General features: G+C 46.7%; 1 protein-coding gene across 5 annotated transcripts in view; it reads right to left on the reverse strand.

Annotated features, from left to right (window-relative positions):
* The window catches only part of MDGA1 (MAM domain containing glycosylphosphatidylinositol anchor 1), a 506,987-nt gene that overhangs the window by 17,312 nt on the left and 475,423 nt on the right, over positions 1 to 14,252 (reverse strand). For all 5 annotated transcript variants that reach the window (XM_029592906.1, XM_029592908.1, XM_029592909.1 and 2 more), the window contains one exon: positions 7,507 to 7,637. In XM_029592906.1, coding sequence (XP_029448766.1) covers positions 7,507 to 7,637 — 131 coding nt within the window. The remainder of the gene's footprint in view (positions 1 to 7,506; positions 7,638 to 14,252) is intronic.

The raw sequence follows: 14,252 nt of genomic DNA on the forward strand, positions 1-14,252 counted from the left end.
TTCCCCAAGACCTCCAAAATTAATTTACTACAACCCCCCACCCTCCTGACCCACCCAAGACCTGCCAGAAGTCCCTGGTGGTCTAGCGGGGGTCCGGGAGCGATCTCCTGGACTTGGGCTGTCAGCTGCCAGTAGTCAAAATGGCGCCGACGGCCCTTTGCCCTCACTATGTCACTGGGGTCGACCAATGGCGGCGGTAGCCCCTGTGACATAGTAAGGGCAAAGGGCCGTCAACGCCATTTTGACTTCTGGCAGCTGACAGCCCAAGTCCAGGAGATCGCACCCGGACCGCTCTTGGACCCCCGCTGGACCACCAGGGACTTTTGGCAGATCTTGGGGGGGGGGGGGGTCAGGAGGGTGGGGAGTTGTAATAAATTAATTTTGGAGGTCTTGGGGGGCGTCAGGAGGGTGGGGGTTTTTGTTAGATTTTTACTTTTTTATTAAACATTTGTCTGCGAGCCCTGGACCCCCGCTGGACCACCAGGGACTTTTGGCAGGTCTTGGGGGGCGTCAGGTGAGTAGGGGTTGTAGTAAAATAATTTGGTAGGTCTTGGGGTGGTCAGGAGGGTGGGGGGTTGTAGTTAGTATGGCTCTCACGGAATTACATTTTAAAATATGTGGCGTTCATGGCTCTCTCAGCCAAAAAGGTTCCCGTCCCCTGGTCTAGGGGTTCAAGCTAGACATCGAACACAGAGGACAGTACAGTTTTCGGAGTTTCAAAGCTCTGTACTGACCCAGCATAAGAATTATCCAAAGATGATATTCGATGTGAACTTTTGACACCACACAAGCAGGGCGGCCACCTGATAGACCCATCCAGTTCTGTTTCTGTCCCCATTCATAAAAAAAAAGTGCTTGGTGCCTAATTTAATGCATTAATGAGAACATTTCTATTCTGCCTTATTTAATAAAATTGTTCCAAGTGGATAAAAATCAGGCCGAATATAGGAGATTCAAATTAAAATTTAAGGCCCCTAAACGTTATCTGTTTAGTGCTGGAAATCAGTGTTATTTATTTATTTAAAATCTTTTCTAAGTTATATACCATCGCAACGGGTTACATGTAGGCACATATTTAATGTAGGTAAAAGTGTACTATAGTACATTCTAACAGGTTTACATGTAGGCACATATTTAATGTAGGTAAAAGTGTACATAGTACATTCTAACAGGTGCCGTCAAAGGTTCGGTTACAATATATCATTAGACAAAATAATTTTTAGAGAAGTGGGTCATGACCGAGTGTACTGAAAGTACTTTAACGGGTTAGGTGGCTAAGCCCCCTCTCTCCCACAGCAACATAAAACTGTGGGGCCAACAGCGCACAGGGACCCTCCCTCTGGCCCGGGCGAAGGTGCGATGGCAGACGCTGAGCCGGGAGGGGCGTTAAGACCGTGTGTGCCCTGCGGGCTTCTGGGGCATGAAGGGGTGGGGGGGGGGGTGGAGGGGGGGGATCGGGGAGGCGCTCTCTGATGGGCTCATTTACTTTAAAAACTTTGGGCAGGCAAGGGGGGGGGGGGAGGGATCAGAGGAGCTCTCGGCTTCATAAATTATTTTAGCCTTTGGCCTGACTGAAGGGGGGGATCCCAGGGGCTGCGTGTGCCCCCCGGTTTAATTTTACATTCACCGGTGCTCGGATTTCACCTCAGTTAGGGTCCAGCCCTACAAACCAGAGTGCCTCACACCGCCCTGTCCCCAGCCCTGGCCCTGCTCCTTTTTAAGGCCCTAAAACTTACACACTCAGTGCCAGCAATATAGGACCAGGGAATTACACATCTCTCTTATTGCCCTGGTGGTCCTGGGATGTACACCGTACCTCTCTCATGGAATTACACATCTCTCTTATTGCCCTGGTGGTCCTGGGATGTACACGGTACCTCTCTCATGGAATTACACATCTCTCTTATTGCCCTGGTGGTCCTGGGATGTACACGGTACCTCTCTCGTGGAATTACACATCTCTCTTATTGCCCTGGTGGTCCTGGGATGTACACCGTACCTCTCTCATGGAATTACACATCTCTCTTATCGCCCTGGTGGTCCTGGGATGTACACGGTACCCTCTCTCATGGAATTACACATCTCTCTTATTGCCCTGGTGGTCCTGGGATGTACACCGTACCTCTCTCATGGAATTACACATCTCTCTTATTGCCCTGGTGGTCCTGGGATGTACACCGTACCTCTCTCATGGAATTACACATCTCTCTTATTGCCCTGGTGGTCCTGGGATGTACACGGTACCTCTCTCATGGAATTACACATCTCTCTTATTGCCCTGGTGGTCCTGGGATGTACACCGTACCTCTCTCATGGAATTACACATCTCTCTTATCGCCCTGGTGGTCCTGGGATGTACACGGTACCTCTCTCATGGAATTACACATCTCTCTTATTGCCCTGGTGGTCCTGGGATGTACACCGTACCTCTCTCATGGAATTACACATCTCTCTTATCGCCCTGGTGGTCCTGGGATGTACACCGTACCTCTCTCATGGAATTACACATCTCTCTTATCGCCCTGGTGGTCCTGGGATGTACACGGTACCTCTCTCATGGAATTACACATCTCTCTTATTGCCCTGGTGGTCCTGGGATGTACACCGTACCTCTCTCATGGAATTACACATCTCTCTTATCGCCCTGGTGGTCCTGGGATGTACACCGTACCTCTCTCATGGAATTACACATCTCTCTTATTGCCCTGGTGGTCCTGGGATGTACACCGTACCTCTCTCATGGAATTACACATCTCTCTTATCGCCCTGGTGGTCCTGGGATGTACACGGTACCTCTCTCATGGAATTACACATCTCTCTTATCGCCCTGGTGGTCCTGGGATGTACATCGTACCTCTCGTGGAATTACACATCTCTCTTATCGCCCTGGTGGTCCTGGGATGTACACCGTACCTCTCGTGGAATTACACATCTCTCTTATTGCCCTGGTGGTCCTGGGATGTACACCGTACCTCTCTCATGGAATTACACATCTCTCTTATTGCCCTGGTGGTCCTGGGATGTACACCGTACCTCTCTCATGGAATTACACATCTCTCTTATTGCCCTGGTGGTCCTGGGATGTACACCGTACCTCTCTCATGGAATTACACATCTCTCTTATTGCCCTGGTGGTCCTGGGATGTACATCGTACCTCTCGTGGAATTACACATCTCTCTTATCGCCCTGGTGGTCCTGGGATGTACACCGTACCTCTCTCATGGAATTACACATCTCTCTTATTGCCCTGGTGGTCCTGGGATGTACACCGTACCTCTCGTGGAATTACACATCTCTCTTATCGCCCTGGTGGTCCTGGGATGTACACCGTACCTCTCGTGGAATTACACATCTCTCTTATCGCCCTGGTGGTCCTGGGATGTACACCGTACCTCTCGTGGAATTACACATCTCTCTTATTGCCCTGGTGGTCCTGGGATGTACACCGTACCTCTCTCATGGAATTACACATCTCTCTTATTTCCCTGGTGGTCCTGGGATGTACACGGTACCTCTCGTGGAATTACACATTTCTCTTATTGCCCTGGTGGTCCTGGGATGTACACCGTACCTCTCGTGGAATTACACATCTCTCTTATTGCCCTGGTGGTCCTGGGATGTACACCGTACCTCTCGTGGAATTACACATCTCTCTTATTGCCCTGGTGGTCCTGGGATGTACACCATACCTCTCTCATGGAATTACACATCTCTCTTATTTTCCTGGTGGTCCTGGGATGTACACGGTACCTCTCGTGGAATTACACATTTCTCTTATTGCCCTGGTGGTCCTGGGATGTACACCATACCTCTCGTGGAATTACACATCTCTCTTATTGCCCTGGTGGTCCTGGGATGTACACCGTACCTCTCGTGGAATTACACATCTCTCTTATTGCCCTGGTGGTCCTGGGATGTACACCGTACCTCTCGTGGAATTACACATCTCTCTTATTGCCCTGGTGGTCCTGGGATGTACACCGTATCTCTGTCATGGAATTACACATCTCTCTTATTGCCCTGGTGGTCTTGGGATGTACACCGTACCTCTCTCATGGAATTACACATCTCTCTTATTGCCTTGGTGTTCCTAACGGGGTCAAACAGTAACGTTGTACATGTTAGTAAATAAGGACTATATGGTCCAATCAGTCCATCCGGTCGCCCCTGCCTATACTGCTCTAGCTCAGGATATCTGGCAACCTGCACTGGTTGCCAATAAAATACAGAATCCTACATAAAGCACTCACTATAATCCACAAAACCATCCACAATCAACTGACACTAGACCTTCACATCCCTTTCAAACTCTACTCATCCGCAAGACCCATCAGAGAAGCATATAAAGAAACTCTACTAGTCCCACCAAATAAATCCGCCCGCCGAACTTCCACCAAAGAGCGATCATTCTCCACAGCGGGCCCAATTCTCTGGAACAAATTGCCGACTGACCTTAGACTGGAAACCTGCCTTCTTACCTTCAGACGAAAACTTAAGACTTGGCTTTTCCTCCAAGCCTTCCCCTAATTTCTAAAGTGATCTACCCAGACTCAATCCAACTGATGGGACGTTCGCACTAGTCCCATTACTATTCATATGTATTTTACTTCTAGTTAATTGTTAATTGTTGTCTTTCTACTTCCTGGCTACTCTAGCCCCCAAGTTCTATCTCCTTGTTATATGTAACTTTGCTTCGGCTCTCTTGTTTGGTTTACTAGCTACTCCCCTAAGTTCCATGTAAACCGGCCTGATATGAATCACTTCATGAAGACCGGTATAGAAATATGTTAAATAAATAAATAAATATCTCCCAGCTGTCAGCTACACAAGCTTGACTGCCTGCAGGAGATCACTTCTTATCCAAGTCAGTTGTTTTCATTCCCGCTTTTTGATCCAAGTATGTGCACGGATACATTTTCAGAGCTAAACTAATGCTCAGATCCCTCTCTCCCATTTCTTTTATTTAACCGCTGCCCACTCCTTGTGCCTGGCCCAAGCAAGTTTAAATTCTGGAACATACAGTATTGCTTTCCATGACCTCTGCAGGTTGGCTGCTCCACATATCTGTCATCCTCTCAGTCTGAGAGAGAATCTGACAGCACTTCAGGACAGTAAGACCCATCTACCCCTCCCCCAGCTTTCTCCCTGAAACATAGCCAAAATTACACCTGATCGCTGGTTTTCCCTTCACGTCTTTGCAGCTAAGATTCCTCTGTGCTCTCTTCCATTCTGACCCTCTTATGGTGGGCCCACCTGCACTGGGAGCTCCTTGCACTCAGCCACCATTTTTTCCGTGAAGCAGTATTTTCTAAGGTTATGCCCGTGTCTGCCCCTTGAAGCTTCAGATGATTCTTATTCTCAAATTTCTTTTCCCCTGAGAGCTGTTTTCTTCTTGCATATTACTCTAGAGTGCAGACATTCAGGTCCTCCACTCTTTTGGCGCAGGCCCTTCTCTCCTCCGGACCACCTCCTTCTGCTTGTAGATGAGGTCTCACTAATGAGCTGCACAGAGTTATCATCACTTCCTTCCTTCTGCTGGCTATACTTCCTCCTAGGTATCCAAGCATCGCTGGGACTATGGTCACTGCCTTCTCACGTTCCTTCCCAGCGGCAGCCGCCCAGACCTCTTGCTCATCACTGGGGCACATCAGCCTCTCGACCACCCCCTTCCCCCATCAGTTCTGCCTCCCAAATGGGCTTACAACATATTCCACACCTGGGCCTCCCTTGCTCTCTGAATTTCTTTTTCCTGTGCAAAATTGCACCTTCTGGTGCTTTATTTGCTGAATGTCTGAAAGTCATCATCCTGTCTCCCTGACTCTTCTTTCGCTCTTGTGACTTCCTTAAACCTCTCTGTACAAGGTTTATGCTTCATGTCTTCTACCGCTTTGCTGATCCCTCTGTGAGCCGCTGGCGTCCTTGTAGAGTTTTGAAAAAGCTGCAACTTCCAGAGCTGTGAGCAGCACTCAAGGCTCGGGCTCACTAGTGTAACCTCTCCTTGCGTGCTCGGGCATATTCTCAGCTTTCTCTGCTGCTGCATGTCACTGACTGGCAACCTTCAGGCTGTCTGAAATGATTACTCTCGGGCTCCAGCTGTTTCCTCCTGATCGATGAGTGCTTAATGCACAATTTTACACCTTTTCTGCACCGGGGCACAGTTTTCAAAGCACTCTCTCCTTTTTCCCTAGCCCCCCCTTTAATTGTTTACATCCCTTCCAGGGTGTCTACTGTCTCTTACTGCTCTGCAGTGTTGCCAATGAAGATATTGAAAAGAGCGGGTCCTGGACTAGCCCATTAGCCACGTTACCTTCACCGGCGTGGACTCCACTGCCACTGCCACTCCACAGCTTTCCAGCTTTCTAGGTGGAACAGGCCACATCCACTGCACCTCCCTGATCTACCACGTCTGTCACTTCATTAAGTAGCACAGTCAGATTTGTTTGACACAATCTTTCCTTTGTGGAACTGCGCTGTCGGGACTCCTGGCAGGTGCACTACATTTTTTTTTCCCATTCCTGAAGCTCGAGTGATGGCTGTCAGCACCTGATCACACTTTTGTGGCGCGGGAGTACATCTGCTCTCTCCCGGTCTCTTGGAACCGCCCCTGTCTCCAGAGCTGGGATGGCTCCGGTCAGCATTTCCTTCAGCTCTTTCGGTATCGTGTGTACTCCTGCAGGTCCCAAGGCCTGATCTGCTTTCTGCATTTCTGTAAATACTTTAATGACTTCCTCTTCTGTACATGGCTTTGTGATCACGTCACAAGCCTCTACCCCCTGTATCCTGGGTTAGCTACCCCACCAGCCCCTTCTCCCCTAGATTCTGAGCAGCAGAACTTGTTTAAGATTTCTGCCGTCTGTACGTGCATCTCCTCATTCACCCCTATTCCTCCTCCCCCTTGGGAAGTTTCTGTTCCCTCCTTTTACAGACTCAGGAATATTCTCCTCTTCTGGGGGCCTTTGCTCATCTAACTGTCTTTCCTGCCTCCCCTCTGCCCATCCTCCTCTGCTTGTGGCTTGTAACTATTTTCTGAATACTAATATCTGTGCTCTTATTTATTTCTGCTACCTCTTTACAGAATAGCATCAGTCACTTTCTCCTCTTCCCCCTCATGGCTTGCCTTAGGCAGCAATGTGTTAAGAACATAAGCACATGCCATGCTGGGTCAGAGCAAGGGTCCATCAAGCCCAGCATCCTGTTCCAACAGAGGCCAAACCAGGTCACAAGAACCTGGCAATTACCCAAACACTAAGAAGATCCCAAGCTACTGAGGCAATTAATAGCAGTGGCTATTCCCTAAGTAAACTTGATTAATAGCAGGTAATGGACTTCTCCTCCAAGAACTTATCCAATCCTTTTTTAAACACAGCTACACTAACTGCACTAACCGCCTCCTCTGGCAACAAATTCCAGAGCTTTATTGTGCATTGCCTTCTCTATGTTCTTGTACTTTTTCTGGATCTCCACAGTTTCTAGTGCACAGACTCCATGGCGTAAGAGGAGCTCACCTGGAAGGACCCGGCTGGATTAATGGGGACGTTTGCTTGCTGCCACACGTTGCCTCTGTTACCACTCAGTGTCCAGACTTGGGTATCCATGCCACCAGTGTTTGTGACCCGCACAAGAAGATTCAGTGAGCCTACAAGAAAGAAGAGCGATGCAAGATCAGAATCTGCAGGGTCCAGCCAGAGAGTGAGCTCCCTGTCCTCAGTGCTTCTCCCTGCTTTCTTTCGGTTAATCTGCACACATAACATCCTGGAAGCCTAAGGTGGGTACACATGAAGAACAGGCACCTGAGATGTGCATGAAAGGGGATGAGTTTCGGTGAACTCCAGTCAAACTGCTACAGACTTGGGGGTGGGGAGGTGTGAGAAATGTTTCCTAAGCCACACAGTGACAAAATAAGCAGAGACCTTTGCACCCTGCACCTGTAGAGAATTTCCAAGGGGGAATTCTTCACCCCTGTTTCAAATCTGACTAAATAGAGCTTTCTAGTGAAACTAAGAGATATAGGTAACTACTTTGTGAGGTTAGCCAGCTTGATCACTTTGAAAATTGCCTTTGTAAAGTATCGTTTGAGATAAAATGAGACTTATATTGACATTTCTACTGAATTTATGGGTAAATAGAGACCATGCTCTGGCTACCCAGCCGCAATTGTTGCATTTATAAATAGATGCAAAGATTCATTTAACTCTTCAATAAAAGCTTGGGAATGGCTTGAGGGAGTTCTACTCTTTAGATCTAATCCAGTCTACACAGAGAGTTCCTGTAACCGTCCTGGAGAGGACAGCGCCAACAGAGCAACCCATACCCTGTCTAGAAGGCTTCTGAGAGGCAGCAGGCACTGAAAGCTGGCTGGAAGTCTCTGTTGATCAGACATCCAGAGGTCCACATTCAAAGGCCTTATCAGGGTGACTTTTGGAGTTAGCCAGACAACAAAATCCAAGATTTGAATATCCCCTCCCCCACTCCCAGCCAAATTTTGTCTTAGTAACTCAGTTCACCCAATTTACTTGGTCAGGAAGAGGTGGCACGAGGGGCATTATCAGGGCATGGTTTCATGTTATCCAGTTAGTGCTGATATCAGTGTGAGCTGGATAAATCCTGTCTTAAAGTTATCCGGGTATATTAAGTAGAACACAGATCTGGTTAACTTTATGCGGATAACTTTTGATTCACTGAATATTGATCTCACAGTCTCCAGGGGCTGAAAGCCACAATGCAAAGCATGAAGCTTGAAGCCCAGTGTCTTCTGGGAGGGATGTGAAGGCTGCTAAATTACAGGCTGGAGTGCACTAATGTTGTTACAACAAATACAGAGGGCACAGCAATGGGAAGATTTCATAACTTTATAGTTTAGAGTAAGATTTCATAACTTTATAGTTTAGAGGAAGATAGGAAGATAGGAAACAGAGAGTAGGATTAAATGGTCAATTTTCTCAGTGGAAAAGGGTAAACAGTGGAGTGCCTCAGGGATCTGTACTTGGACCAGTGCTTTTCAATATATTTATAAATGATCTGGAAAGGAATACGACGAGGGAGGTTATCAAATTTGCGGATGATACAAAATTATTCAGAGTAGTTAAATCACAAGCAGACTGTGATACATTACAGGAGGACCTTGCAAGACTGGAAGATTGGGCATCCAAATGGCAGATGAAATTTAATGTGGACAAGTGCAAGGTGATGCATATAGGGAAAAATAACTCTTGCTTTAGTTACACGATGTTAGGTTCCATATTAGGAGCTACCACCCAGGAAAAAGATCTAGGCATCATAGTGGATACTACTTTAAAATCGTCGGCTCAGTGTGCTGCAGCAGTCAAAAAAGCAAACAGTATGTTAGGAATTATTAGGAAGGGAATGGTTAATAGAACGGAAATTGTCATAATGTCTCTATATCGCTCCATGGTGAGACTGCACCTTAAATACTGTGTACAATTCTGGTTGCGATGGAGAAGGTACAGAGAAGGGCAACCAAAATGAACAGCTCCTCTATGAAGAAAGGCTGAAGAGGTTAGGGCTGTTCAGCTTGGAGAAGAGACGGCTGAGGGGGGATATGATAGAGGTCTTTAAGATCATGAGAGGTCTTGAACGAGTAGATGTGACTTGGTTATTTACACTTTCAAATAATAGAAGGACTAGGGGGCATTCCATGAAGTTAGCAAGTAGCACATTTAAGACTAATCAGAGAAAATTCTTTTTCACTCAATACACAATAAAGTTCTGGAATTTGTTGCCAGAGGATGTGGTTAGTGTAGTTAGTGTAGCTGGGTTCAAAAAAGGTTTGGATAAGTTCTTGGAGGAGAAGTCCATTAACGGCTATTAATCAAGTTTACTTAGGGAATAGCCACTGCTATTAATTGCATCAGTAACATGTTAAAGAATTAGTCAACCTTCATACGATACCAAAAGAAATTGGTTATCGTGCTTATAAGCCCTTATGGTTCAAGGGCTTTGTAAATCATTAGGTGACCGAATATTGTGCGATTTAGTCCAGGAAAAATAAATCCTTGAATGAGGTACTTCTAGCACTTATCTTTAAATCCACTTTCAGTGATGGTTTTCGCTGTCCGACATTGCGAGGTTTCGGGGCATGTAGTCCCTTCTTCTTGAAGAAGGGGCTACATGCTACAACATGATAACCAATTTCTTTTGGTATTGTAGGAAGGTTGACTAATTCTTTAACAGAGATATTCCAATTAGCAAGTCTTATATATATTTGTGTTTCTTAAACTTGCGAAATCTTTGGGTCTTTATTTTGAGTGATTTACAGATTAAACATGATTGCAGCAAAGCTTTTCATATGGTCCCACATAGGAGGCTTGTAAATAAAATAATAAGTTTGGGAGTGAGTGCCAAGATGGTGGCGTGGATTACAAACTGGTTGACTAATAACGGGCAGCGTGTAATGTTAAATGGAACCTACTCTGAAGAAAGAGCGGTGTTAAGTGGAGTGCCACAGGGATCGGTTTTGGGACCTGTTCTGTTCAATATTTTTATGAGCAACATTACTGAAGGGATAGAAGGTAAAGTTTGTCTATTTGCGGATGATACTAAGATCTGCAATAGAGTGGACATGCCTGAAGAAGTAGAGGGAATGAAAAGGGATTTTAGAAAGCTGAAAGCGTAGTTGAAGATATGGCAGCTGAGATTCAATGCCAAGAAGTGCAGAGTCATGCATCTGGGGTGTGGTAATCCAAAAGAGCCGTATATGATGGGGGTGAAAGACTGATGTGCACGGACCAAGAGAAAGATCTTGGGGTGACAGTGTCTGGCAATCTGACGGCAGCAAAGCAGTGTGACAAGGGGATAGCTAAAGCCAGAAGAATGCTGGGCTGCAAGGAGAGAGGAATAACCAGTAAGAAAATGGAGGTGATGATGCCTTTGTACGGGTCCTTGCTGAGGCCTCGCCTGGAGTACTATATTCTGTTCTGGAGCTCATATCTCAAAAAGGATAGAGACAGGATGGAAGTGGCCAGAGAAGGGTGACCAAAATGGTGTGGGGTCAGTATTGTAAGACCTATGAGGAGAGGTTGAAGGACCTAAATATGTACACCCTGGAAAAAAGGAGGTGCAGGGGAGATAGGATACAGACCTTCAGATACCTGAAAGGTTTTAATGATGCATGAACTTTGAACTTTTTCCCTTGGAAAGCAAACAGTAGAACTAGGGGTCACAAAATGAAACTCCAGTGGGGACGACTCAGAACCAACATCAAGAAATATTTCTTCATGGACAGGGTGTTGGAAAACTGGAATGCCCTTCCAGAGGAGGTGGTGAAAGATGAAAACAGTAAAAGATTTCAAAGGGCATGGGATAAATATTGTAGATCCCTAAATAACTAGAGGATGAAAATGAAGAAAGCATGCCTAGTGGTAACTTGCTGTTGCAGTGGTTACTACCCTTAATCAATAAGCCTATATACTGTTAATGCAACTCCATCATTGCTCTCTGCTTCAAGGGCAAGGGGTAACAGGGAATTGGATTCAGACAGTAACCAACAAGGGCCCTGACTTTTATGGCTTAGGAAATTGATAAGCATGGGTGTGTCCTGCACGGCATGGGAGATACTACCATAAGCTTACTGGCAGACTGAATGGACCATTTGGTTCTTTTCAGCCATCATTTCTATGTTTCTATGTGAGCAACATTGTGGAAGGGATAGAAGGTAAAGTTTGACTATTTGCAGATGATACTAAGATCTGCAATAGAGTATCCAGTATGCCAGAAGGAGTAGAGAGAGTGAAAAGTGATTTACGAAAGCTTGAAGTGTGGCTGAAGATTTGGCAGCTGGGATTCAATGCCAAGAAGTGCAGAGTCCTGCATCTGGGATGTGGTAATCCAAAAGAGCTGTATGTGATTCAGGGTGAAAGACTAATGCACACGCACTGGGAGAGGGACTTTGGGGGTGATAGTGTCTGATGATCAGAAGGCAGCGAAGCAATGTGCAAGGCGATAGCTAAAGCCAGAAGAATGCTGGGCTGCACAGAGAGAGGAATAACCAGTAAGAAAAAGGAGGTGATAATGCCCTTGTACAGGACCTTGGTGAGGCCTCACCTGGAGCATTGTGTTCAGTTTTGGAAATCATATCTCAAAAAGAAGAGACAGGATGGAGGCGGTTCAAAGAAGGGCTACCAAAAATGGTGTGGTGTCAGTATCAGAAAACGGAGAGGTTGAAGGATCTAAATATGTACACCCTGGAAGAGAGGAGGCGTGGGGGAGATAGGATACAGAGCTTCAGATACCCTGGAAGAGAGGAGGTGCGGGGGAGATAGGATACAGACCTTCAGATACCCTGGAAGAGAGGAGGTGCAGGGGAGATAGGATACAGACCTTCAGATACCCTGGAAGAGAGGAGGCGCGGGGGAGATGGGATACAGACCTTCAGATACCCTGGAAGAGAGGAGGCGCGGGGGAGATAGGACACAGACCTTCAGATACCCTGGAAGAGAGGAGGCGCGGGGGAGATAGGATACAGAGCTTCAGATATCCTGGAAGAGAGGAGGCGCGGGGGAGATAGGATACAGACCTTCAGATACCCTGGAAGAGAGGAGGCGCGGGGGAGATAGGATACAGACCTTCAGATACCCTGGAAGAGAGGAGGTGCAGGGGGGGATAGGATACAGAGCTTCAGATACCCTGGAAGAGAGGAGGTGCAGGGGGAGATAGGATACAGAGCTTCAGATACCCTGGAAGAGAGGAGGCGCGGGGGAGATAGGATACAGACCTTCAGATACCCTGGAGGAGAGGAGGCGCGGGGGAGATAGGATACAGAGCTTCAGATACCCTGGAAGAGAGGAGGCGCGGGGGAGATAGGATACAGAGCTTCAGATACCCTGGAAGAGAGGAGGTGCGGGGGAGATAGGATACAGACCTTCAGATACCCTGGAAGAGAGGAGGTGCAGGGGAGATAGGATACAGACCTTCAGATACCCTGGAAGAGAGGAGGCGCGGGGGAGATGGGATACAGACCTTCAGATACCCTGGAAGAGAGGAGGCGCGGGGGAGATAGGACACAGACCTTCAGATACCCTGGAAGAGAGGAGGCGCGGGGGAGATAGGATACAGAGCTTCAGATACCCTGGAAGAGAGGAGGCGCGGGGGAGATAGGATACAGAGCTTCAGATACCCTGGAAGAGAGGAGGTGCAGGGGAGATAGGATACAGACCTTCAGAAACCTGAAAGGTTTTAATGAAGCACAATCGACAAACATTTTCCAATGGAAAGAAGTCAGTAGAACTAGGGGTCACGAAATGAAACTCCAGGGAGGACGACTCAGAACCAAAGTTAGGAAATATTTCTTTTTGAAGAGGGTGGTGGATGCCTGGAAGGCCCTTCCAGAGGAGGTGATGAAGATGAAAACAGTGAAAGAATTCAAAGGGGCAAGGGATAAACACTGTGGATCCCTAAAGGTTAGAGGATGAAAATGAAGAAAAGAGTGCATGGGGGTAACTTGATGGTGCGATGGTTACTATCCTTAACCAATAAGCCTTCCTACTTTTGATGCAACTCCATCATGGTTCTTTGCTTCAAGGGCAGGGGGAAAGGGGAATTGGATTTGTACAGAACCAATGATGGTCCCGCCTTTTATGGTCTAGGGAAACAAGTATGGGGGTAACTTGCTCATGCGGCGGTTACTATCCTTAACCAATAAGCCTGATGCAACTCCAACATTGCTCTCTACTTCAACAGCAACGCATAATGGGCAATTGGATTCAAACAGCAACCAACGAGGGCCCTGACATTTACAGTCTGGGAAACTGATAAGCATGGGAGTAACCTGCATGACGCAGCAGATATTACCCATAAGCTTACTGGGCAGATTTGATGGACCATTTGGTCCTTTTCTGCCATCAGTGGCTTCTGCGCACTGGTGGACAGATAGCGAGGAGGGTGCGAGAGTATTTCTCGCAGTTTGCTTAGGTCTATGGTTATAACACATGTAAATTAGTAAATTGTCTATAACCAGAAAGAATCCGTTTACCTAGGGAACGATGTATACATGTCAATGAATTTTATGCTATTTGTAAAGTGTTAGTAAGTAATATCTGTCGCAAAGCAATCTGATTTATGGTGCTAGATAAATGTTGAAATAATGATATTTAGTACAGAGATTCTTGTTTTGAGGATTGTGATATTTCCTCCCGAATCAAGTAAAGCTAGACAGGTTGATTCAGTCTTGTTTGTGTAAGGAACTATCCCACACTATATTTCTGTCCCAGCAATACTTAGTGTAAGTTATCGGATG

The sequence above is a fragment of the Rhinatrema bivittatum genome, chromosome 3 (genome assembly GCF_901001135.1).
Source record: "Rhinatrema bivittatum chromosome 3, aRhiBiv1.1, whole genome shotgun sequence".
Classification (NCBI taxonomy): domain Eukaryota; kingdom Metazoa; phylum Chordata; class Amphibia; order Gymnophiona; family Rhinatrematidae; genus Rhinatrema; species Rhinatrema bivittatum.